Genomic DNA, 24,077 nt, shown 5'->3' with positions numbered 1-24,077 from the left:
GAGGAAATGTAAGAGGACATGGGAGCGCCACACTGGGTTCGCGGGCGGCGTTTGCGGGATTACGTGTCATTCCGAGGGGCCAATCAAGTCGCCCGTGATTGCAGCCTCTTTGAGCGCCATTCCTCCTCTGTTTCTTGCTTCCTACTCCATCTTCCTCGCCACATCTCCCAGTCCGCAAAAATGGCCGCCCACATCGGCAGAATCAACCTCCTCCCCACCACCCGCACTCTCGCCTCCGGCGCGCCCCTCGCTCGCGGCATCTCCCTCGCCGTCCCTGCTGCCGGTGACGCCCACAGCCACGGCCACGACGGCCATGAGGGTCCTAGGCCCGACATCCCCGCTGCTTGGGCGTTCAAGGCCGGTGCCAGGGGCCACATCGGTAGGACCAATGGTGAGTATTAGGCCGGACAAAAAGAACTTGTGGAAGACTGTGGAAAAGGGGAAAGGATGATGCGTCGAGGAAAGACGGGGATGGACAAATCACAAGTCGCGTTTGACCAATAACTAACTTTTGCAATGCGTACTAGCTCTCCCCACACCACCGGGCTTCCAACAACGATTCCTCTCCACCACCCGAAACGTCCCCGCTGCCGCCTCTTCCTCCGCCACTGATGTCCCCGATTTCAGCGCCTACCGTGCTAAGAACCCCAACACCACCCGAAACGTCTCCTACTTTATGGTCGGTGCCCTCGGCGCTCTTGGTGCCTCTAGTGTGAAGAGCACAGCAGTCGATATGCTGAGTAACATGGCCGCTTCTGCGGACGTTTTGGCTTTGGCGAAGATTGAGGTTGAGATGGGTTCCATCCCCGAGGGTGAGTTTTGGGACAAGCGCATGGCGCGGTGGCGTTGGGCACAATGGGGCAATGACTGATGGGGGGTCGTATAGGAAAGAACCTTATCGTCAAGTGGCGAGGAAAGCCAGTGTTCATCCGACACCGAACTCCTGATGAGATTGACGAGGCCAACAATATTGACGTCAAGACTTTGCGTGATCCCGAGACCGATGAACAGAGGACACAGCGACCGGAGTGGCAAGTGTTTTATTTTCTATTCTGGGTTTGAAAATTCCAAATGCTGACCTCGGAACAGGCTTGTTATGCTTGGTGTCTGCACACATCTTGGTTGTGTTCCCATCGGTAAGTATTTATTTCTAAAGCAAGCATCTACTGTTGAAAAGCGGCTAATAAGTCTGTAGGTGAGGCTGGTGACTACGGAGGTTGGTTCTGTCCTTGCCACGGTTCCCACTACGACATTTCTGGCCGAATCCGACGAGGTCCTGCTCCTCTTAACCTCGAAATCCCCGAGTATGCTTTCAACGATGATGAGGAGAAGATTGTCATCGGTTAGATGGGGTGCATTGGACAGATTATCGGGCTTTTATGCAAAGCATTGACTTGTGGAAGTTTGCAGAGCAAGTTTATGGGACTGTTGATTTCATGCCATTTGCACATGGTCGTCAAGTGGGGGATGGTATCCTGAAAAAGCGATTCAGTGTCCGCGTTGTCGAACAACTACGGATGGTCTTGGTACGGCAATGTAAAAATAACGAATTGTCAGGCAATCAACTTGGTCGTGAAACGGTGTTTTTCGTATGACCCCAGTCAATCGTGAGAATCAATCTGCACGTGGTAGGAAGCGTGTCATGCCAACCGGTGCAAATGGCTCCATTGCCATGATTAGTGGTGGTCATTCTCAAGTCATTTAGAGCACTACACTCCGTAAAAGCCCAAACGTTCATCTTGCATCTTCTGAGCCAAAGAATGTTGAGAGGTGGCCGCATCAAGAATTACCAGGTTTTCAAGCTCGCTGTATGTTTCAGGACGTTTGCCGTTCAGATTATGGTCCCAAAAAAAAGACTATGTAAATGCAGAGATGATGTTCACGGAATGCACTTGTAATTGTGAGCGTGTCGCGTACGGGGCACTCCATGAAAAACATTGTGATGTCGAATGATGTCCAGAAAGACGATCGTCAGCTTCCCTCCATTCTTCCCCGCTTGGTGCCTTGGGGACCTGTTTTCCAACTTTTTGAACTTGATCTTGGGCACGGAGAAGCCATGACCCGTATAATCAAACAACCGGCCATCTCTTCAAAACCCACTCATCAATGCAATGCTGATCCATGCTGTGACTATTCTCTCGGCAAAATACCCCTGCCAAACTCGTTTTCCAACTGCTCCCTGACGGTCTCGACCTTTTCCACCAAGTACGGATCCCTCAACTGGCTGACGAATTTGGGCAAAACGTGGAGATGGAATGCACGGTGTGCTGCTGGAGAACCGAATTGAGTAAAGACACCACCGAGGATAGCTTCGACCGTTTGGCCCTTGACAGAAAGGTTTCCACTGGCCTGAGAAGTCTGCATATCGGATTAGTAATTTTTCTCAATCTTCTTGTTCTCTCCAAAGAAAACCGAAACTCGACACACCTGATTCCGATCCCATCGCAAAACATCTTCCACTCTCCATTCACCGCCGACCATTCTGCCCAAGTTGTTCACATGCCTCAACGCAGTCAATCTCTCTTCCAACTCTTTTCCTCTCAAAAAGTCAGATCCCTGCTCACGCAACGCGCCCGATGATCCATACGCCTCATGCACAAACAGCGCCAGGTAAGTCGATAACGCCCTACGTCCAAGGAAAGCAAGACGGGCGTTATGGGGTGCAGAACTTTCCGGGCCTATCGACGATTGGGCGTCGGAGAGGGACGGAGAATGCCGGACGGGGTGGGCGAATCGGTAGGACTTGTGGGTGAGGATTTGGAGAGCAAGCGCTGGGGAGAACTGGCGGGAAGGCGGGAGGGAAAATAGGCTTGCGAGGTAAGACTGGGCGGCCTGGGGAGTTGTGCTGCTTGTGCTGGAGGGTAATGGGGGCGGCGGGTAGGAGGAAGAGGCGGAGGAGGCCGCCGCTGGGGAGGCATAGGCCCGTGCTGCTGGGCAGATGAGTGGGTGGGCGGGGGCAGGGGGGGAGGACTGACCGCGTGCAGGGAGACGGCTGAGGAGAGTGGAGGTAATACCCGGGGCTGATCTCCGGAGGGACGTGCACGAGGAGGACGGGAGAGCCATGGCACGTGTTTCTGGCGGGGCGGGCGGGGCGGGGCGAAGGGAGGGACAGCGGGGGAGGGGAGAAGGCGGGAACTTTTTTGGTATGGCGGAGGTCGTGCGAGATTTCAGAGCATGCAGCAAAGAAAGTCAAGAGAGCGGCGTTTCAGAAACATCACACGGCGTTATGTAATGAGGCGCGGTATCACATCTGCGGCATGCCCCGACACCACACACCAGCACTGGGGGACTTGCAACTACACATGAAATCTATGCATCTAACGGACCTTGTAGGCCTGCACAGTATATGTTCTCTCCCCTGCCTCCCCCTTCTTCCCCTTGGCCCAATGAATCTCCACATCCAGTTCCCGCGAGTTGGTGTCTGACTTTTTGCACCTGAACTGACCCACAATCTCCTCTCCAGGGGCAAGCTCGATAGGCTTGCGAAGAAGAAAGACGACCTGTTTCCAGTGGGTGTATTTGCCTCCAGGACCGGTGGTAAAACTCACTTCGACTCCCGTCTTTCCAGAAGAAGGGGTGAGCGGCTCTACAGGACATGTGTACTCGTCATCACCAAACTGTCGAATGTCGACAGGGTAGCTAGGGGGGAAGTGAGAAGCATCGCCACCGAGAGGGGAGAAGAAGGTGTCAAAGTGAGTGAGAAAAGCGCGGACGGTGGTCGGCGTCGCTGATGTTGCGGAGAGAGTGAAGGAAGAGTGGAAATCGAGGGACTTGACGGTAGCATTGTGAGAGTTGATGTCGCGGACGATCGACTCGGTAGTCACAACCTCCTCCTTATCGACAACTTCAGTGAGACCCTCGTCGAAACCGACCGCGTTCATCGTGGAAAGGTCGAAACCGTACACAGAGTTCCAAAAGTTGACTCTTTCGCGGCAAACGCGGTCTCCGGTGATGGCACTGAGAACAAGGCGTGTTTGAGAAGGAGCCATGAGACCGTTGGGCGCAAGGAATCGGTCGCGAGCGCTGTTCGGAGAGTCAGCAAGTAGGCTTTCAAGCGTCAAACTGCAGCACGTACACCAAGACGGAGTCAAGCATGGATTCGTAGAGCAACATGTAACCCATCCACTCGCTAACGATAACGTCCACTTCCTTGACAGGTAGCTGGACATCCTCCACCTTGCCTTGGATGACGGTGATCACATCGGCAAACCCATTCTTTTCAATGTTTTCCCGAGCCTTGACGGCCAGTCCGGAGGCTTCTATCGCATACACATGCTTGGCTCCAGCTTTGGCAGCGAGCACTGGTACAGATTATCAGCTAGATCCGTCTTGGTGACTCGAGAGTTGGGACTCACTGGACAAGATACCGGTACCACATCCAACATCCATCACAACAGCACCCTTGAAAACTTGAGGGTTCGATAAAAGGAAGCGGGCATAAGAAACTGTTCGGACAGTATCCTTGAGCATGATCTCGTGAATGTCTAATGGCGTATTAGCGAAAATATATCTCTGAAAGAGGGGCAGGGGCAATCCTCACCATTCTCCTCGTAAGAATGAAAATAATGCGTGTCATCATCCCTTGCAACCGCCTTGCCCTTTCCTTTCCCATCCACCTTGACTTGTCTCCCCATGGACTCGTCGTCCTCCGATCCAATAGTCTTGGTGACCAACAACTGCATCGCTGCAAGGTCTTTTCTCGCCTTTTCCAACTCGGCTTCGAGAAGTGTCACTTTTTGAGATTCGGGAGATTGGGCGTCGTTTGAAGGGCCAGCAGAGGAAGCTTGGGGCGGCTCGTCATCGTCGGACCAAAAGTCGTCAAAGTCATATTCTACACAGTGAATTAGTTTTCCTTTTTTCTTCCCTTTTTTTTACGAGGCCAATTTTTTAACATGTAGTCGACTCACGCAAAAGAGGGTCATCGGGGATCACAGGGATAAGAAGATTGTCATCCTTCAAGAGAGGATCATCGGCCTTGAGCGCCGAGATCTGATCCTTGTCCAAACCCTATACAAATTGCATCTAAGCTTTTGATTTTCTTTTGGGAAAAGGCGGTTCTGCAGTTAGTAGTCAACTTACAGCATTTCTGATCAAGTTGATCAACCTGATTCTGCCAAACATGTCCAATCCAAGCTTCTCACAGACCTCCTTCAAGTCAAAATCCCAATTATCTCGATCGTACTGCAAAGCAAGCTCTTGGGTGGAGAGGACAGTGTCATCAAAGAGAGACTTTGTCTGACGAGCGTCGCCAAACGAAGAAGCCCAGTCTGAGCATCTTTCGTCGCTGTCGTCCGAGGAGACAGAGGAAGAGGAAGAGATGGACAAAGGGGCAGCCGAAGTGAGCTTGTAGGACATGATGTTTGTAGCGAGTGTGTTCTAAGAGCCACAACGCTTGCTTGCATTAGTGCCGGTGCTCGTTTGCTCTCTCCTTGTCACTGAAATTTATGGACAAGGTATATGTTACGTAATGTAGTCTCGAGTATCTTGATTAGGGTGAATTTGTAATTGGCTATTTGTAATTGAATAGGATTGATTGTGCTGTTGACGGAGCTCGGCGGCCATGACACTGCATCCATCTTCCCCGGTCGCCTTTTTCCAATCCACCACTCCCGCTGCCACTCCCACGCCCATCGCCCATCCCCAGCTATGGCCTACTACCCGTACACCGCCCAGCAGGTAAGCATACACAACTCCGACCTCAGCCCCATAACTCACACATCTCCACAGGGCCGGACATTCAGGTATCGTCTAGAGCCAATGTATGCCGCCAGCAACGTCGAATGGGCCTTCATGAACACCCAACTCACCCGCGACCCAGAGTAAGTTGGCATTTTGGCCTGGAAAAACGCCCGTACGAATGGAACATTGACCGAGGATGGCATGTGGTGTGCTGCAGATTCGTTAAACAGGTAATCCGATCATACATTGACGTCAAACACTCCCACGGAAGAACCAAACTCGAGATCAGTCAGAAGCTCGAACCGCTGGAAAGAGCTGTGCGTGAATATTCATTTATTTTATCGCACCGTCACTGATGACAGCGTCGTGAACGTTATCAGTACCCGCAGTTTGCGCAATCTTTCGTCGAAGTTCGGACGGAACGAGGACTGCCCAAGTCTAGAATCATCTCGTTGCGTATCAATCCGCCCAATTCTTTGCAACGTGCATCAACTACACAATCGCCCAACCGTCCTAGTGATCCCAGGCCCGGTAGTCTGCGGGTTCAGACAACAACCAATACCACTAGGCGCGCGTCTGCTCCCTCCCAGTCCGCTAGGCCGCCGGTGGTTAGGAATCCTGAAGATGGGGACGAGTTGCCTCCACCGCCATACAGCAGTCAAGATCCCGAACCAGAAGCTACCAGGATTTTGCAGGAACGTTTGGCAGCCGAGACGAATGTCGAACCTCCTACCGTACCTTCACCTTCCACTCCTCAAACTACTAGCAATCCTGCCCCTGTTTCCCCTCATCCATCATCTCCGCCAAATCATGAACCAACACGGCCATCAATCGCCGATTCCAATCCTCCGTCTGATCCCCAAATGGCCCAGATCTGGGAGGAATCACAGTTGGATGAAGCTAAACGTGCTAGCCTTGCATGGCGTGAGCAGCAGGAGCTTGAAGAAGTGATGAGGCTAAGCCTTGCCGAAGCTGAGTCAATCGGTGTCGGGTCTTCCACCGGACCTGGAACATCTACCAATACTCAATCCGGACAGAATCGCCTGTCAGTAGTGGATGAGAACGAGGCTGCCACGTACGAACAAGCTTCCAATTCATCTCAGCAGCCCAACGCCGACCTGATGGGTCTCGTGGGTGATCTCGAGGATCTTACATTTTCAAATTCGGAACAGGCATCTTCATCAAACCGTGCACCTCACAACCAGAGCTCAATCCTTGACGACGATGGTCCAAGTGGTTTAAACCAGCAACCGCTCGTTCCTTCCAAGACTGGACTTGTCATGCAGAGCAAAAACCCTTTCTTGTCTCAAACCGAGATGGGAACTTCCGATGCCAATGGGTCATCTACTCATCTAGATAACACAACTTCAACGCCAGCTCAAGCAAGTGCAAATGGGTTCAACCAACTTTCTGCTCACGGAAGCCCGGGATCCACCCATACATCATACATCTCACAACCCATTTATGCTCCCCCGCCTGGGGCTCCCCCTCCTCATCTCCGTGTCCCTACCCCACCGGCTCAAAGCCCTTTACCCACCCAAAACCAAACTTCACCATCGCCAAGGCCATTACCCCGTGCACCTGTTTCGCCACGTCTTTCTTCTCCCACTGTATCGCAAACCCCTGGCCCGCCAGTGTACTCTTCACAAACAGCATCTTCCTCCCAGCAACCCGACTCTTCCACTGTCGATGGTGACTTCGCGGCTCCCCCTTTGCTTCCGAGGCGGCCTAATAAAAGAAAGTCTACATACGTCCCTCCTACACAGGGCGAGGACCCGCTTGAGATGCTGCGCGAGTTTGACACTGTTTTCCTTGGTAAATGCATTCACCACTCTCACACATTATGCTGCGCGGAAGCTGACTACCCATCACAGTTGATGATAGGGGTAGACAAAATGCAGCTCATTTTTATTTTTATTTCTGTTAGGGAAGCAAAGAGAGACCTGATTTCAGGGTGGGGGCTCAGGGAATGACGACAGTGGGTCCAGAACAAGTCGGTGGGGGTCAGTGAATTTGTCGAGTGACCTTAATAGATACGCGACTGATTTTGACAATGTAGCAATACTTTGACATGTGTTGCTTTTTGAATACCTAATCTTTTATAACATCCAGCATCCCAGCCAACGTCCGAGTCTCAAGAGCAAAATATTGAGTATGCTAAGACGGTCAGCAGAGTATAAACCACAGCATAGGCAGGAAAGCTCTATCAAATGGTAGTGGCCCTCCTCGTTCATAAGCAGCTCCTCAAGGCTGGCATGTTCAGTTAGTATCATATGGTCTCAGAACACCTTCTTGTTAGTCAGTTGTGCCCAGAAGTATGGTCAGAATTTGAGGTAAGAATAGTGGGGGTTGATATGTGTAATTAAGAGCACATTAAAAAAAGACGCACTGAAACGCTTTGAAATCATGCATTCTGAAGCACGAAGAGCGAGTTTGAATTGTCAAATGAATTAAACGACCTCCAGAGGCCGTTTAATTCGAACGGCTTTTTTCAAGTTATTTCAAGAGGAATTTCCTTTCATGGTAAATCCGACTCGGACTTCTGCCAATTCAATTCCAGGGTTTTTACGCCACAAAGGGTTCAGGAATGTCATTTTCCCTGAGGGAATTGGCAGCTCGTTCATCAATTCAGAATTATCATCGAAATAGCATGCATTTTGTCTACCCCTGATAGCTCTTCCATGAAAAAGGAGCAGCGTTGGAATCAAGCATGCCAAGCAATCATGGAAGTAGCCGACCTTGCTTCTAGATATGACGACGACGGCATAGACGTTTATTTCCTCAATAACAAACGCGTGGGCAAAGAGTTGAGATCGTCGGAGGATGTCGAAGGATTGTTTGCGGGATTAGGACCCCGAGGAATCACACCGTGCGTAGTGTCATAAAGCCGCGAAGGAGCATGTTGATGTGCTTATTGGTGTTCCTTAGAACTGGTATGAGACTAGAAGCTATCCTTAGAGACTACATGTCTCGTCTTGAAGCATCCCAACATACAGGAGAGGAAGTCAAGCCGATGAATCTCATCGTAGTCACAGACGGGGGTAAGTTTTGATTAAAACCAAATATATGACGCTCGTCTTATGAGCCGTTGATGCTTACCAAGTCTTTGTGCACCCTATCTCTGCTCGCCTACGCCAACTCGCTGTTAATCCTTCACTCACACGCTCGCAACTGCTGGACTTAGCTCCCACTGATGATCCGGAAAGCGTGATCGTCGCTATTGCCCGTCGTGTAAGTCTGCCGACATTTGAACACAGGTTTAAGAAACTTAACGCGAATGGGTCTCGAACAGCTTGACCGCGGCCAATATCCCCTTTCCCAAGTCGGCATCCAATTCCTCCAGATCGGCAACGATCCAGAAGCGCGTGAGGCATTGCAGGAACTTGACGATGAACTCAGTTCGGAGCACGGCATAAGAGACATGGTGGATACCGTTCTTTTCAATGGGGAAGATATGAGTGCCGGGTTGATTATCAAGACATTGCTCGGTGGAATAAATAGGAGGCTGGATAGAAGAAGTACAGCCTAGGAAAGGTTGTAGCGTTACATTTCTTATTTGATATAATGCCAAATGTAATATCTCAGATTCTGTTGTAGAACTGATGAATAAGATTCATGGCGATTACCCTATAAATGATATATTGCTACAACGGTCATGGGATCGAAACTCATTGAAGGACGAGTATGTCATGATAGAATGAATAATAAAATACCTGAATGAACGACCAAAGAGTAAAAATACAAGGATATACCAGATAAAACCTCAATTCGCCGATTGAAAACGGGTTTCTAACTAGGGAAGTATGCTGCAGTAAACAATGCCTATAAAAGATATTCTTGATAATGATTGACGGAACCTTATGCCTCAAGGCCTCTATAACCTTGAGTGTTTCTACACCAAGGTCTAACATGAATGGTTAGGCAACACTCCATTGAGGAACAGAACATTCGCTTACGGTCTATATCCATTCTCGTCACTCCAATACGCCCTACATTTCATAGAGAAACCGTATGGGACTAGAGAAAACAAGTTAATTTCATACATGGCAGCAGATACCAGCGACACTGACATTCGTATCCTCTAGAGCCCTCTCGATAATGGTCTGCCATTTCGAGAATGTGGCTAATCTTGTTTGTCGTCGTCAAATGCTGTCTTGCGTAGACAAAACCGTCAACTGCCATCTGTTGCAACACTTCTGGCCTGTCGATGTAGTACTGAATAGCAGCATTGATCTGCTCAATAGACCATGTGGCCTTGAGAGGAATGACAAATTTGGAAAGGGCCGATTCGTGTTCGGTGGGGATATCGGCGGCGACTACGCAACCAGAGAGGAAAGCTTGGGCGTACTGGAAAGCTCAATCAGTCAAAGTTCAATTAACTAGCTAAATGCAAAGACCTACCTTGCGGATCATTTTTCTCTCCAGACTGGCGTCAAAGACACAGATTTTGGACTCCCTCATTCCCTTGGCAAAGTCTTCTCTCAACTTCAAATGTGTAGTATAGTATTGGTGATTCTGCTCGTACGTTTCGAGTGGATTGTCACGAGCTTCTTGAGGTACGGAGACAGTATAGCCTGGATGAGGATGGCGAGAAATCAAGGTTTCTAGCTCCTTATTGCCGACTTCGCGAAGATGATTCGTCACCGTTGTTCGGATAGGATAGACTGGGGAACTTGTTTAGCAAAACACAGCCATATTCAAAGATTGACACTTACAACTACCGTCAAAGCCAAAAATCCTTGCGTCGCTAGTCTTTTCGCTCCAAGTTACTGGCCAAAAGTCCCATTCATTACCAGTATCAGGGCTGTGGCCGAACAAACCCATTTCCCAATCGGGGTATTTCGCCTTGACGTTGTGGTAGTCGAACAACTCTAAGAGTTCAAAGCCATATTTGGAGAGAGTGATGTTATTGGATTGGGGGTACCACTCGTATGCACAGCGGAGAGAGTGGCAATCACCGAGTTGCCTTTGAGATTAGGAAAGTGAGCTTAAAAGGAACAGTAACGACAATGTTAAACTTACTGGACCATGAGCGCACCACAATCCAAAAAGTCCAGATGAGGATCGGTCTCCTTGTAGATATTCCTGTGCGGTTGTTAGCTTTATTATTTGCTGAATACAAAACGATAACTGACGAGATGGTCAAGACAACATCATATCGGACATCACTGCACTTATCGGGCACAACGTCCAACCAGTCTGGCCTCTGCCACACTTCCTGTTCTGCCCCTTCCGCAAGTTTCTCTCTCTTCTTCCTCTGTTTCTTCTCGAATTCAACCTTGCTCTTCTCCAACTGCGACACTCTGTGCGCTCGCTTGCGAATATTGGCAGAAAGGGGGATTGATTTGTTGTAGCCTGCCCATCCGGGACCCCAAACGTCGACAATCAGGTGTGGATGCCGCAGCGCAGCATCTACAATCTCGTAGGTATGGGTATTCATACGTTCAAGGTAGTCTTTGTAATCTGCAGAGATATAATAAGCACCTCCGGAGTTTTGTTGGTTGGGAAGAGCACTCACCGGTCAGCATGAGCAAACGTCTCTTCTCTTTTCTAGGAGGCAACAAAGCCGGACGGTGATCAAACGGGCTTTGTCCAACGACGTCTGGGTTTCCCCACCAGCTAGGCCATTTGTCATTGACTTCCCGTTGCAATGTTTCATCTTCTTGTGCCGTCCACAACTGCTCCTTGTCAAGACTTCCAGAGTCAACCCTTCGTTTCCTCTCAGCATACATCTCTTCTCGTCGCTTGGATTCGTAATCTGCTCTAAAAGCAAAGAGATTAACTTCCCTATCGCCTGAATGCCTCACCTCCCATTCCTGCAGTGCAAGCTCCTTGTTCCACAACTGTTGCCTCTCATTATGATATCTGAATTCGCTCAACAACAGAGCACCGAGAATAAGTAGCCCAGCAGCCAAGGCGAGCTGCGTTGTTCTTCGCCTTGCTACATACGCAAACGGTAGGGAAGAGCGACGACTTGGGCGGAGGGCATTTTTGAGTTTCGCCGACGCTCTCTGAGTGAAGCTGTACTGCCGTGGTTTTTCGGTGTACCTCGGAAGACTATAGGAGGAGGCGGATGATTCGTGTGAGTCGCTTTCGCTGGAGCTTGCTGATGAGCGGGATGAGTCGAAGCGGAGGGGATGTGGCATGTTCTAGAGGATTGAGAAGAGAGAGGAGAGAAAAAAGGAAAAGAAGGAGGTGGGAAAAGAACGTAGTGTATAAACGAGACTGGAAAGCATGCCAAGACTTTAAGAAACGGACCTCGTCCTAAATCCCGCTCTATAATTGTTTTTGTTTATCTCCTCTCCGATCGCATTTCACCTCGTACAGTGCCCAAGCATCCAACACCAGCATCACGACTTCGGCCCCAGACTCTCCTTCTTCCCAGCCTCGTGACAATGCACCGCAGCCTGTGTTTGTTGAAATTTGCATGGACCGTGAAATCCCCCGAAAAAGAACGGTCCTCCGCAGCATTTCTTTAAAATTGTTCCGAACACTCCCTTATCTTTGGCTTATTTGGCTTTCTTGTCTTGGGCATTCATCATTCTTCACGATACTTCGTTCGCATACGGTATAAGCGCTGTGTATATCCCGTTTTCCTTATCCCACCGTGCGTGCCTGTTCCAATGATGTTCATCATATGCCGTACCTCTATGAATTGCGGATCCGTGTTCATGTGCTCATTCAAACCCGTGGACCATGAAGAACCCTGCATCGTGGTCGCCAAGCCTCAAAGTTTGGCCTTCGTTCCTCGTACAGTGTGATTAACGCTGGTCTGAACATCAAATAATAATAAATATGATAAAAAGTGCAACAAGCAACAGGACAGCAGGCCAGTATACTGCTGAACGACGAACTGTTCGCTGCTTGCAGTGCTGTAGTGCGTAAAGTTACGAAGTACGATCACAGAGTATCCCCGGTAGGAAGGACTTCAGCCCAACAATTTTGATGGCCGAATTAAGCGCTGAGAATGCCGAAGACGCCGAGCAAGAAGAAACAATCGTACAATCGCCAGCAGTGATTAATCAACAACCGTCATCAGCAACAGAGTCAGTTGATAAAAAATGAAGAGAAGACAAAAATAAAGCCACAAGCGCTGAGTGCCGAACATTCGGCCGAATCTCGGATCCAACCGACAGCCGCCATCCGGCTAATGAGAGTGGCCGCCGCCCTGAGCGCCTCTTGCGCAGGAGGGGGTGGACGCATCAATCTCTTCTTCGTCCGTCCGCAATGAGAGCCTCATCTCTGTCCATGTTCAACCACAGCTGTATCTAACAGACCCTAGCGAAATTATGTCTTCCACCATTCAATTCCGCCCCTTTCACTGCCGATCGCAAACTGTGCCTCCTTTCTCAAGATACCCAGAGAGCTATTATGTCGAAGAAATCCTTTCATTCTTTCACAGCACTGACAAGGCTCACTGGGAAGTCATTTATGGAAGCCATCTATGCGAACTGTATGTGAAGCCATGCATCTTACGCTTTATTTGTTCCGTCTGCTATTTTTAAATGGGTGAAAAGGTCGAAAAATGGTCGAGGTACACTCATCTCGTGTAGCTATCCGAACATCTGCCAAATCGGCACAATCACTCGTTGTCGTTCTCTTCCTCATCCTAGTCTTATACATATTCTTCTTCGGCAAAGGAAACGGTAAGAACAAGGCAAAACAGTCTTCGAGCAAGGAAAGTCATCCAGACGCATCGCTATCAAATCATACAAAGGACAAGGATCGTAAAAGAAGGAAGCCGAAAGAGAAGTCAGATGGCCAAACTGCTTCATCAGCAACATCAAGCGATTCATCGCAGCCGGTCAGGTACGATGGGAACCGAAAATTCAAAAAGAAGCGGGACAAAACCAGTTCGAAATCCAAGAAATCGAAAAGCGAGAAGACCAAGAGAATAAAAGAGAAGCCCGAGTGGTTACAACCATCTTCGCCCCCTCTTCTGTCGCCTATACCCGATCTTCGTTCAGCAAGCCCAGCCAAGAGCATCATCCGCAAACGAGGCTCCGATGACTCTCTTCCCCCCTCGCCTAATACCGCTAAGGGCAATCGTATCCACTGGGTAGATTACGAAGGCCTATCACCTCATGAGGTTACAAAACATGTTCGAAAATGGGAGGACTATGTGGGTGTGACAGACCAGACCAGAGAGGGTACCTTTGAAAATTCCCCAGTAAAGAGGAAGGAAAAGTGGGAAAGCCATCAAAAAATCCTCGTTAATCCGGCGGAGTGGGCCGCGAAAGAGTTACGTAGAAAAGGCAAGCTGGACGAAGGGTTGCTGGACGCCATGGAGCAAGCGGAAGAGATAAGTATGGCAACGCCAAGGGATTCTCTCTGGGTCAAAGCTCTGCAAGACGAGTGGGACGAACATCTTGGGCCAGTCCCTGCAGTTGCGATGGTGATGGCAAAACGATTTGGGAAGCATATAAGCTTCGATAACATCGTTCTGCTTGCAGACACTATGACTAGACGTGCCAGTATGGCTCCATCCCTGGACAAGAAGCGCTCTTATAGCAAATTCGTCGAAAGTATCGGGGTTGATAAAGATGATCCTCTGTACCCATACAAGCTGGTGCTTGCTTGGTATTGCGATACCTTCCGGTGCAAGCATTACAGCGAGAGGATGGGTATATGTGACGAACCTGTTCAGATGGCTTCGCATGATAAACTTGGACCCGTGGCGCAAATGCTGGGATGGATGGAGTATCTTGGAAGACTCAACATGACCCAAAGGCTTTTTGTAGGTCTTGACTTGTCAGGGCTTGCAATGAGAGCTCAAGCTATGAGAGAAGGGGAAGGTTACCGCCTCGATCTGACTGTATTCTTACCTGGAGGACCTCAGTCTTCCGTTGATGATATTGCTGAAGGTTGGACCGATAGAATAGACGAGTCGGCGAAAGCTTTCAGGACCGTCCACCTCGAGCTTGCAAAAATATTCGATAAGACTAAAGACGACATGATATACCGAGACCCATTCGTCCGCAGAAGGCTGATATTCCGACCAGGCTGGACTCTGAATGGGGTCAATTCTGCAAACCTAGATAAACCAAAGCCCGAAGCAAGTGTTGCGCAGCGGCAGCTTGTCACAAGAGTGCCCCGTGTCTTGGAGCTAACTGCTGATATTAACGACCGGATCCCATCTGCCTTGAGGAAACCTACCCGTAATGTGCGAAAGGCTTTATCAAGACTGGCCCCAGGCGAAATATGTTTTCAATCCATCAGACAGTATGCCTGGGATAAAAGTACTATCACAGCCGAAAACTCTACTTTTAACTCTGTAACTTTCTGGATCGCTTGGTCTTATAGCGGCGAGAAGATTCAATACAGTAGGAGCACTGACATTGTGCAAGATCAGAGAGCACACGATTTCGTAAGATCACTTGACCTCGGCGGTTACATTCCAATACACATCGCAGACCCTCACAAATTTCTTCGCATTGGCGGATTTCCAGCTCTCGAAGTTCTGCTCTTGTCCTATCTGCCAAAGAACCAGGTCGGTGCTACTGTCGATCTTGTCCTTGAACCTAGTTTCGGCCTGCTGCAAGAGCTAGAGAAAAGTCGTCAATCAAGTCGTTATTTTTACGATCGCCCTTCACGACTGAAACTATTTGTGTCGGTGACGGATGCTCATGCTGCTCAAGGGTTTGTGCTCGAATTGGACAGGCGCTTAGCTCAGGAAGGCCGTCAGTATCTTGCCAGTGGCTCTTCGCGTGAACAGACAGTAGAGATCATGTCAGAACTAGCTTCAAAGGCCTTGGGAGAGATTTACTTGGTTGATGAGAGTAAATCAGGGGAGATTGGTGAAGGGAAACTTCCGAAAGGTATACCCCTCAACTACGATGTTCGTCGTGCAGTGCAGATACTACTTGATCCCAGGGCCACCCAGAGACCTCTGCAGGTAGGAACAATCCCTGAAAACTTAGAGAACATTAACATTACGCCGGCCTCCCCTGAAAGGCAGCCACCCCTTTCAAACAGAGAAAGTTCAACGATGATACCACCTCCCGACAGTCCTGTGATACCGTCGACCCCGTCAACTCCCATAATACCGTCACATTTTCCCCCAATCCCTGTCAATAGTAGTAATGGTCCATCAACTGAGGTCAAGCAAAGAGATGTATTGGAGGAAGAGAGAGATTCTCCATTAAGAGAAGTGAGGCCAAACTACCCACCATCGCCGAGTTTGGAGGACGTGTCACTTGAAAATCCTTGGCGTTCTGAGTGAGAAAAATAGAAATCGACAGGGGGAGAAACATAATTGATTAGGTGATAATAGAGTGCCATATTCATATGGTAGTTGGCCATGCAGTACTGTGTGTGCGAAACTCTTCATGAACCGGGGACGTATCAACCAGTGCGGTGCTGAATCTAGAAAGTGGTGTTCGAATGTGAACGATGAATTAGAGGACGGGTAAAGATGGCATACGAAGAACATACATTTCTATCTTGTATACGAAGTGGTGTGAATACTTGACAATGCTGGGTGGGTTTCTTTCAGAGTCCAAAATATAGTAGTCATTATCCTTCTCGGGCGTTTTTACCTTCCCGATCACTTGATTAATGTGAAATTCAAAATCCAGCTTCTTACGATGCAGCTCGCCGAGGACATAATATTCCAATCGGCATTTGCAGGAAATATCTCGACGCCCTCGCTGCAGTGGTGGGCGCTTTGCTCCTCCCCCAAGATTTATTAGAGTTCGAAGAGCTGACTAAATGCGGCGGCAGGCAATGGTCCTTGCTTGGCCTACCTTTTTTTTAGGATCCTCTAGGAGATCTGGCCCTGACTCCATGGTCATTTATACTTGAGTCATGCATGGTCCCACGTCTGTTTCGAGCATAGATTTTGACCAACTCCAATCGATTTGATATCACACTCGTTAATGGCTTGATCCTTGGTGAGTTTTTGTGTCGCCGGTCTTTCGCGAACTGATCCAAGTCCAGCATTGTGAGACTCTGTCAACGTGAAAAGGAGTGGTATAGTAAATAGGATATGAAATAATAAAAGCGCTGACATTCGTTGGACGACATCTGGGGAAGATCATTGCATGAAAGACGACGTGATGGGGGTTGCTTAATGCTATCGTACAGGCCACAACGATAGTAAATGCCTCCGTTGTGCAGGTATTTGCAACATCATTGTGATGCCACACTGCCATGTAAGATGGTTTTATGTATGCGTTAAATTTCTATTGTGACAGCACCTAACGGCTGATATCCTAATATGGCTTTCAGCAGAGGACATTCAGAGCCTACGTGGAAGGGCCTACCTTATTCTATCTGCCGACGTTATTGGACGCTTGCTTATCTAGGAAGATTATTCCGCCATAAGATTACAGGATATGGTACGAAGACCACTGAAATGTATGGAAAAATCGAACCAAGCCCCAGTATACAAAATTGGCGTTACACTGAACTCTGCCATCTTCATGTGTGAAAGCAAAACGTCATTGAGGCGTCGCTTGGTTCTGAGGTGGCTGCGCGGGGTTACAGGAATAACCAAACATATCCGATAAGAGGCCATCAAGCTGTGTAGTAATTGGTAACCGACCGAGAACGGGGGGCGTGTGATAGTTGTGATGCGATAGGTCAGGAGAATTAAGGATGGCAGCATCTATATGTATTGGAGGAGTAGCCATCGCATGCTGATGAGAGATGGATGATTGCCCGTTACCCGCCATCCAGCGATCAGACTTATCCATATACTGTTGATGCGAGGTAACGCCGCTTTGTCTATGTGAGTTGTGGACGTGCGGATCCGTGTTGCTATCGTATCCTTGGTGCGCCTGGGTAGGATCAAGGGCCATCTCCTCCGTTCCTTGTCGAGCAGCCTCTTCTTGACCGCTAGTCACCCATTTCTCAGCAACTCGAACCATGGAGCCAATAAGATTACTAGCACCATTTGCCAAAGTCTCGCCTCCCAATCCATCATCGTGCATCATCATGCTGACGTTGTGCATAGTTTGGGATACTTGCTTCATGATTTCAAGCCATGGTCGCGGCCGAGCAGCCTTATAGAGTTGATTATGAGAACGGAGAATATGGATCGTGCCGGCTTCCATTTCCATGAGGATCTTTGACGACTCGACAGCTATGCAAATACACTCATGGAGCGGCACAATGCAAGTATAAACCATGCCAGTCAGATCGGATCCGTATGTTTGAGCAAGCTCGGCACAGGCAACCAGGTTATGTTCCATGTTCACTCTCCGTCGATGACCCCATTCCCACACAGCTTGCACAGCCGGACTGGCACCCCCGGCATTGGAAGTGCCACCGATGAAGCGAACAATGTCAGGAGGGTGACAAGCTCGCCCGATGGCATACGCAACAGCATGTGCAGGAGAAACAAAAGAGGGAAGGTCTGGATAAGCGTATGGAGATCCAGGGAGGAAGTGAGTTGCCATGAGAGCACGAAGGCCAGTGACATGGAGCTTGCTAAACTCATACCTTCTACGGATTGCACGATAGGTGACCCAGCCAGTTTCGATGTTCTTGGAATATCCTTGCATCATGGCTTGATCCGTTTTGTTAGCCACTAACTTCATTGGGACCGTTCTGAACTTACCTATCATTGCCCCATGGCGCCTGTCTATCTCATCAGTCTTCTTTGTGTATTCTTCAAACTCGGCTAGAATTCCCCTCACAGGATCCACAGTCGGATCACGTGCGCTATGTTCAAGGACGCCCCTGATCCTCGCCATTCCATCCAAAACTTCTTCAAGCCGGGCAATCTTATCGCAAAGAGCAAGCCTGCCCACTAACACAGTTATTTCCATCCTTCCCAAACGTTCTTGCCAGAGGCAAGCCCCTTCATCTGTAAGCTTGAAGAATGATTCCGTGATACGTCTAGCCTCAGCAAGCTGGATAGGTTTCTGCGGGTTACTTTCTTCCAGCATTGCGGCGGCCTCGGCTGCATTAAGAGCCAGCCAAAGCCAGATATCTCCGCAATTAAAGCTATGACGAAGGCCTGGTCCCGCAAGTATTTGGTGAATCAGTTTGTCGAAGTTAAGCTGACTGGAGATATCTTTGGCCGCTGCTGTTACGCCTTTCGCAACACCTAAAGTATGGAGGTTGGCGGGCTGTATGGGTAATATACCAAAAGGGCAATGGGTGATGAATAACTCAAGCACTTGCAACGCGAAAAACGTATGGGGGTGGTGGAGAAGCAAAAAATCACGACGCTGGTAAATGAAGGGGGTAAGTTCGTTGCGGAGATGTATGATAGTCGAGTCCGGTGGAAGCACAGAACTGGCAAGATACGCGACACTAGCAATCAGGAGTGCAATTGTGGGCTCTGGATTCCTTCTATATTCGTTAAACATTGTCGGCAGGTCATCCAGATGGGGGTGGTAGGTCATCAATTGAGATACCCTGTATTAAAGTTGGTGAACATTTGCCCGGACGACTTATAAAATTGAACATACCCAGGAGCCAGACGAGCCATCATAGCTTCATCAATTATGACATCCACCTCAATCTCGTCATCTTCAAGCTTCATCCGCTTGCCTCTTTTTTCTTTTCTCCCATAAGCAACCCTCAGCATTGCGCATGTCAGCTCGAGGGGCCTGCCATGGAGCTTGATGCTTAATGTGTTTCCGGATTCTCTGTCGACGCCACGTGCCCCTAGCTCCCTTTTCAGCTTCTCAAAATTGTCCACCGGGTCCTCAGCCAACGCTTGTCCATTGAAGACGGAAAGCCCTGGAAGGAGGTCTAGCGAGTGATCAATCGCGTGAATGCTACTTTGTGATGGTATGGTAAACTTGGAAGCAAGCGTATGGCTCGGACCAGCTGGAATGGGCTCCTGTCTCTTTGACGTACTTGGACCAGCTTCAGGGGTCTCTTGCCCTTGAGAGAGACCGGAACTCCCGGCCGGCGGGTCTTTCCGTTTACGTTGCTTGCGGTTGCTATCATCAACAACGCATGGGAGAGACAGAACTTTGCATCTGTGGCAAGCTTTGTCTTCCGGTAAAGGATCTGGGCCGGATGGCACATTAAGGTCTGGCACTGGTATGAACATGAGCCAAAAGATGTATTTCAAGTAGGGCATGCAGTATATAGGACTCACGTTCACATCGGCTTTTACGGAGCTTACATATGCTGCAAGAACGTCTAGCATGCGTTCTTTTAGCGCGAGGCTCAATGACTGGCTGTCGAGGCGTTGACTCTCGTGTGGAGGCCATGGGATGGGATGCCGCAGAGAAGTGTGACTGGGATAAACGTGGGCGGTGGAGTGGAGGCAGATAGCGATTAATGAACGCTGATCGCAGTTGGAGGTTTTGAAACGGCTTCCGAAGGAGATGAGGACTTGAACACTAAGCGATGGCTTAGGGAAGTGGACGAAGAATGGCAGCGGCAATTGGTGGTTTATCGAGTTATTTATTGTTGGCCAGCTGTGCGGTCCGTGCATGCCGATACCAGAAGCCCACCGCTATCAATCCCTCTATGGAGCTTAAAGCCTGCGTGTGGCCCAGTTTCAAAAAAAAATTGGGCTGCCCTTTTGTCTATTTAAGCTTACTTTCAGGCACTTCCTAAAACTTGCCAAGGGTTCGTTGCACTCAAACCCAAAAACGAGCATGTCTTTTGATTTGAGATCCCAAGGTTTGCACGTTGCCGGCTATTAAAGGAAACAGTTGACGCGACTTTGTTATTTGCGGCGGCTTCCTTCTTCTCGCATGCAAGACGCCTCCTCGTTAACTCACTCGATCCGTAAATGCCTTACTTCCATCCCACAATCTCATTAATAATAATAAATCGGAAAGGAAAAAGAACATCGGCAAGGAACTAATATAATCTACGTACAGCAGTCCCTATCTGTAGAGGACATCTCTCTTCTAGGCTCATGTGCGTACCGTTTCTACTCTATCTCCCACAATTCCGCGTCCTTGCATCGCGTCGGACGAGAAAGTAACCCATGTCGACCACGGACATTTTATTTGAAAGGTGAGTAAGCGGAAGAAGGGCAGCTGATCGACGAATGCTTAAGACTGCTTGCTCTGTAGCTTTGCTAAGCTTATATATCGTTTTGGAAATCCACCGAACTCTCAAGTGACGAACGGCCCTTATTCACCTGACAAAATATTTACTTCATGGCTCAACCACCTACGTAAACCCTTCCCCATTCATACTGGGAAACATTTATTCCGTTTGCTGTTTCCGCATATAGGATCCAGAAGGAGATATGGGTTGAAGGAACAAAAGCTTGCTCTGGAGCTTTCCAAAATTTTGGGCGCCAAAACGTTGAATCAATGGGACAGTATTCGCTGGGATGATACAGGTGATGCAGGTACAGGCTGTTTAGGTCGTGATATAGAAGCACTAGTAAAAAATCGAGTACGTCATCTAATATATTTGAGAGGCCTAAGGGAGATCTGATCCGGGAAATAGTCGATATCCGACGACGATAACAGATCTCTTTTGACCATACGTGAGCTGGACAACTTGCTTGATGAGCTAGCCTCTTCTTCATCATTCTCCCAATTGTCTCAACTTCCTGATGCTCCCCGGCCAATTGGAAAAATCCTTACCATTCTGTATCTTGATTGGAAACTTTCACCCTACGCTCTTTCTGTTCTCACGCAGATTATTTTGCGCGATCTGCGGCCCCTTCAGGATCCGATCCCATGTCTACCTATTCGGAATCCTACCTCTTTATTACGAATTAACGCAAAAAATTCTCCTCGCCAATTGAGCTTAAGAGACGCTATGATATGCTGGGATAGACGTATGTGGGATCTCTATAATGGTGGATATGGCAATGTGGACATTTGCGCGGATATTCTGGAACGGAACCCACTATTGGACCCCTCTAAGAGCCATGGGCCTCTCATAGGGGTCAATGTCGCAGTAGGTCCCAGGTTCTTAGCATGGTGTTACAAAGTAGCTTCTCTAGCTCACCGTTTGAAAAAGATCCCAAAATGCAAGAAAGGCAGGTCAATACGAGACACCATGAAAGAATTCACCGGAACAAGGTATGCAGAACCTTCCAAAGCTATCTGGGCAGAGACTAAGTATGATGGCTACCGGTAAGTGACGTAGCCTCTTTATTCCCACCGTTAATTGTTTCATTCTGTTTCTAGTTTGCAAATACATATAGACGTCCAAAACCCATATCCCAAGATTACAATTTTCAGCAAATCCATCAGAGATAGCACTCAAGATAGGCTCAATACTCATGCGTAAGCGATACTACCTCAAGCTCCTAGATGCCTAAATTAAATTTTGGTAGTATCATATGTCACACCCTCAATCTTCCTGTGGATCCGAGTCTTCCTATCCACCGGTTACTGTCGCAAAGAATACAGTCAACTACTTTTTGTCCTCAACCTAAGATTCAAAAATCTGTTATTCTAGAGGCGGAAGTTGTACCCTTCAATGAAAACTCTAGAGAAGGAGATCGTGGGCCAGGAATAGAGGAATTCTGGTGGCTGGGACACGCTGGGGTTTCGGCAGGAGCTATGAACTGGGCATAGTAGGTTGGATTCTATTATCTCTTGTTTATATGAATATCAACAGAGCGCCTTACAATTTCTAGCTCTGGTAAAAGTCTCCCGAGCATCTCAGGCCGTCATCTGTGCCTCGTTTTCTTTGATATATTGCATATCAACGGTCAAGGTCTGCTCAACCACACTTACGAAGAGCGAAGAAGGCTGCTAGAGGACGTCATCATGGTTATACCGGGCTTTGTTAGTCAGAAACTCCTGAGAGTGACGTCTCCCCCTACTGACGATGGGTAGAGTCAGCTGGCTGAAAGAACCAAGATTTCCTTGCAACATGGGCCGGAATATGCCTTGGATGTGAGTATCATAATAATAGGACTGTTTTTCTGTTTTCTAGACTAAATCCACACACAGGAGCTGGAAGCTATCTTTAAGAAGAGCAACAACCTTCGTGAAGGTAGGCTACCCAGATCCGTGTAGTTATCTTACCATGTTTTAACTTGTACTTTTCTAGAGGGTTTAGTTCTCAAAGCTGCCGAATCCACCTACATTAACATGCGGTGGCAATGGGTAAAATTGAAGGTATGTCTACCTTTGCTGCTTGCATGTAAAGATCTGACTTCAACACTGCGTCCTTGGATAGAAAGACTACATTCCAAACTTGGGTGATTGTATTGATTTGGTCGTTTTGGGTGCAGGCTGGGACATTGATCGGGCACGAGAATTACGAGGTACACGCTTTTTTGTTCCATATAGACCATCGGAGGACTGCGAGAAAAAGCTGATACAAGTCATAATAGTGGATACGTCTGTATTTACCACGTTCTATGTTGGTGTGCTCACTAACGCAGAACGAGTCAAATCTCGCTGCGAGACTCCGCATTTTGAGATTCTATTTCGTGTTTCTTATGGTTGTAGCAGGGATGAATTGGAGGTGTATAATGAGAACATACGACTAGGTAGATGGAAAAACAAACCGTTTGACAAGGACGATGCTCTTAAGCGAGTGAGTCACGAAAAGAGAGAAAAGAATTTAACTCATTAAAAATCAATGGAAAAGCGGTTAATCGGTCTATCATGGACGTATTCATTACAAAGGGGAATGACGCCGCCTTCCATACTCTTCGAGAAACCTATGTGTGTCGAAGTCATGGGTGCTGGATTCCAAAAACTGCCGGCTTCAGAGGCACGTATCCGTCTCTCCTTATTTATGACCGAATGCCCTTATCTGACACGCATATGTAGCTTTACGAATTACGGTGGCCCAGGCTCCAAAAAATCTACGACCCCCGTGAACGCCAGTGGACCGAAGCTCTTTCTGCGCTTTCTTTGATTTCAACGGCCCATTCTTCCCTAGGCTACAAATGTATTTCAGCATCATCCTATGGGCAAAATTCTCCTCGCTTTCAAGACTCGATAGATGCGGCTTGGAGATCAGCAAGTCATCTCAACGTTACCGACATACCTGATTTTCCATCGCCTAGTCCAAAATCGCAAGGGCAGAAAAGGTCCAAATCAGAGGCCGACTTAACAGGCTGTAGGGTGAAAGATGAACCTTTGACGCCACGGCTGTCACCCCTACGTAGGTCATCTGGAGGTAGGGTAGAGGTTGTAAAATGGGAGTATACAAAAATGGCTAGCAAACGATTGAGAGACGTGATGGCAAAAGGAGAGGGAATGGTTCGCGAATCAGATACTGAGATTTCGCCACTGGAGTATCTACAAACGGCCACAGCAACAGATGCCGTGGTTGACCGAAGCATCCCCTCAAAGAAGAGAAGATTGTCCGCATCCGCTGGTCTATCTCTGTCCACGATGCCTTTAAAAGAGAAAGTGCAGTCGGCAAAGTTACAAGATGTAACCGTCCTTACAATGGCTGCTGGTCAGTCGATCAAAGAGCCATTGCAAAAGGTACCTGAAATAGTTACGACAACCATGCTGCAGAAGGCAAAGAATCCAAATGTT

The 24,077-nt window shown here is 48.5% G+C and overlaps 9 protein-coding genes across 9 annotated transcripts in view; 5 read left to right on the top strand and 4 right to left on the bottom strand.

Moving 5' to 3' along the window:
* Nucleotides 1-123: 123 nt before the first annotated feature.
* On the top strand, nt 124-1,400 carry CNE02310 (ubiquinol-cytochrome c reductase iron-sulfur subunit, mitochondrial precursor, putative). Its single transcript, XM_570926.2, has 5 exons — nt 124-391; nt 528-812; nt 887-1,031; nt 1,090-1,136; nt 1,196-1,400. Exons 1-5 carry the CDS (start codon nt 181-183, stop codon nt 1,345-1,347), a joined length of 840 nt encoding a protein of 279 aa, XP_570926.1. The 5' UTR covers nt 124-180; the 3' UTR covers nt 1,348-1,400.
* Nucleotides 1,401-2,105: 705 nt separating this feature from the next.
* CNE02300 (hypothetical protein) lies at nt 2,106-3,094 on the bottom strand. The gene is made up of 2 exons (XM_571218.2): nt 2,428-3,094; nt 2,106-2,358 (listed from the first exon to the last, which is right to left on the bottom strand). The coding sequence occupies exons 1-2, from the start codon at nt 3,061-3,063 to the stop codon at nt 2,131-2,133; spliced, it is 864 nt and encodes a 287-aa protein (XP_571218.1). The 5' UTR covers nt 3,064-3,094; the 3' UTR covers nt 2,106-2,130.
* A 127-nt stretch (nt 3,095-3,221) lies between these two features.
* Nucleotides 3,222-5,403, bottom strand: CNE02290 (arginine N-methyltransferase 3, putative). The gene is made up of 6 exons (XM_024657214.1): nt 5,080-5,403; nt 4,908-5,007; nt 4,541-4,831; nt 4,356-4,484; nt 4,076-4,301; nt 3,222-4,023 (listed from the first exon to the last, which is right to left on the bottom strand). The coding sequence occupies exons 1-6, from the start codon at nt 5,353-5,355 to the stop codon at nt 3,318-3,320; spliced, it is 1,728 nt and encodes a 575-aa protein (XP_024512891.1). The 5' UTR covers nt 5,356-5,403; the 3' UTR covers nt 3,222-3,317.
* A 192-nt stretch (nt 5,404-5,595) lies between these two features.
* On the top strand, nt 5,596-7,702 carry CNE02280 (hypothetical protein). Its single transcript, XM_570903.1, has 5 exons — nt 5,596-5,676; nt 5,728-5,819; nt 5,897-5,996; nt 6,060-7,494; nt 7,554-7,702. Exons 1-5 carry the CDS (start codon nt 5,647-5,649, stop codon nt 7,604-7,606), a joined length of 1,710 nt encoding a protein of 569 aa, XP_570903.1. The 5' UTR covers nt 5,596-5,646; the 3' UTR covers nt 7,607-7,702.
* Nucleotides 7,703-8,322: 620 nt separating this feature from the next.
* On the top strand, nt 8,323-9,253 carry CNE02270 (conserved hypothetical protein). Its single transcript, XM_570901.2, has 4 exons — nt 8,323-8,548; nt 8,608-8,720; nt 8,864-8,910; nt 8,972-9,253. Exons 1-4 carry the CDS (start codon nt 8,361-8,363, stop codon nt 9,206-9,208), a joined length of 585 nt encoding a protein of 194 aa, XP_570901.1. The 5' UTR covers nt 8,323-8,360; the 3' UTR covers nt 9,209-9,253.
* Nucleotides 9,254-9,283: 30 nt separating this feature from the next.
* Nucleotides 9,284-11,855, bottom strand: CNE02260 (expressed protein). Its single transcript, XM_571217.1, has 8 exons — nt 11,198-11,855; nt 10,815-11,142; nt 10,702-10,764; nt 10,395-10,645; nt 10,081-10,343; nt 9,750-10,026; nt 9,636-9,696; nt 9,284-9,583 (listed from the first exon to the last, which is right to left on the bottom strand). Exons 1-8 carry the CDS (start codon nt 11,823-11,825, stop codon nt 9,538-9,540), a joined length of 1,917 nt encoding a protein of 638 aa, XP_571217.1. The 5' UTR covers nt 11,826-11,855; the 3' UTR covers nt 9,284-9,537.
* Nucleotides 11,856-12,837: 982 nt separating this feature from the next.
* Nucleotides 12,838-16,224, top strand: CNE02255 (hypothetical protein). Its single transcript, XM_024658527.1, has one exon. The coding sequence runs from the start codon at nt 13,205-13,207 to the stop codon at nt 15,899-15,901; it is 2,697 nt and encodes an 898-aa protein (XP_024514377.1). The 5' UTR covers nt 12,838-13,204; the 3' UTR covers nt 15,902-16,224.
* CNE02250 (expressed protein) lies at nt 13,189-20,054 on the bottom strand. The gene is made up of 7 exons (XM_024657213.1): nt 19,742-20,054; nt 19,101-19,680; nt 18,242-19,047; nt 16,944-18,190; nt 16,114-16,892; nt 14,836-16,044; nt 13,189-14,789 (listed from the first exon to the last, which is right to left on the bottom strand). The coding sequence occupies exons 1-4, from the start codon at nt 19,854-19,856 to the stop codon at nt 17,121-17,123; spliced, it is 2,571 nt and encodes an 856-aa protein (XP_024512884.1). The 5' UTR covers nt 19,857-20,054; the 3' UTR covers nt 13,189-14,789; nt 14,836-16,044; nt 16,114-16,892; nt 16,944-17,120.
* A 302-nt stretch (nt 20,055-20,356) lies between these two features.
* Nucleotides 20,357-24,077, top strand: part of CNE02240 (expressed protein) — a 3,908-nt gene continuing 187 nt past the window's right edge. The window contains exons 1-14 of the mRNA XM_024657212.1: nt 20,357-20,616; nt 20,676-21,006; nt 21,061-21,519; nt 21,583-21,698; nt 21,753-21,851; nt 21,902-22,144; nt 22,208-22,358; nt 22,410-22,469; nt 22,527-22,569; nt 22,627-22,694; nt 22,756-22,843; nt 22,913-23,118; nt 23,173-23,298; nt 23,358-24,077. The exon at nt 23,358-24,077 is cut by the window's right edge and continues 187 nt beyond it. Coding sequence (XP_024512990.1) covers nt 20,588-20,616; nt 20,676-21,006; nt 21,061-21,519; nt 21,583-21,698; nt 21,753-21,851; nt 21,902-22,144; nt 22,208-22,358; nt 22,410-22,469; nt 22,527-22,569; nt 22,627-22,694; nt 22,756-22,843; nt 22,913-23,118; nt 23,173-23,298; nt 23,358-24,077 — 2,739 coding nt within the window. The 5' untranslated portion in view covers nt 20,357-20,587. The remainder of the gene's footprint in view (nt 20,617-20,675; nt 21,007-21,060; nt 21,520-21,582; nt 21,699-21,752; nt 21,852-21,901; nt 22,145-22,207; nt 22,359-22,409; nt 22,470-22,526; nt 22,570-22,626; nt 22,695-22,755; nt 22,844-22,912; nt 23,119-23,172; nt 23,299-23,357) is intronic.

Source organism: Cryptococcus neoformans (genome assembly GCF_000091045.1).
Source record: "Cryptococcus neoformans var. neoformans JEC21 chromosome 5 sequence".
Classification (NCBI taxonomy): Eukaryota; Fungi; Basidiomycota; class Tremellomycetes; order Tremellales; family Cryptococcaceae; genus Cryptococcus; species Cryptococcus deneoformans.
This window is presented reverse-complemented; position numbering and strand designations above follow the sequence as displayed.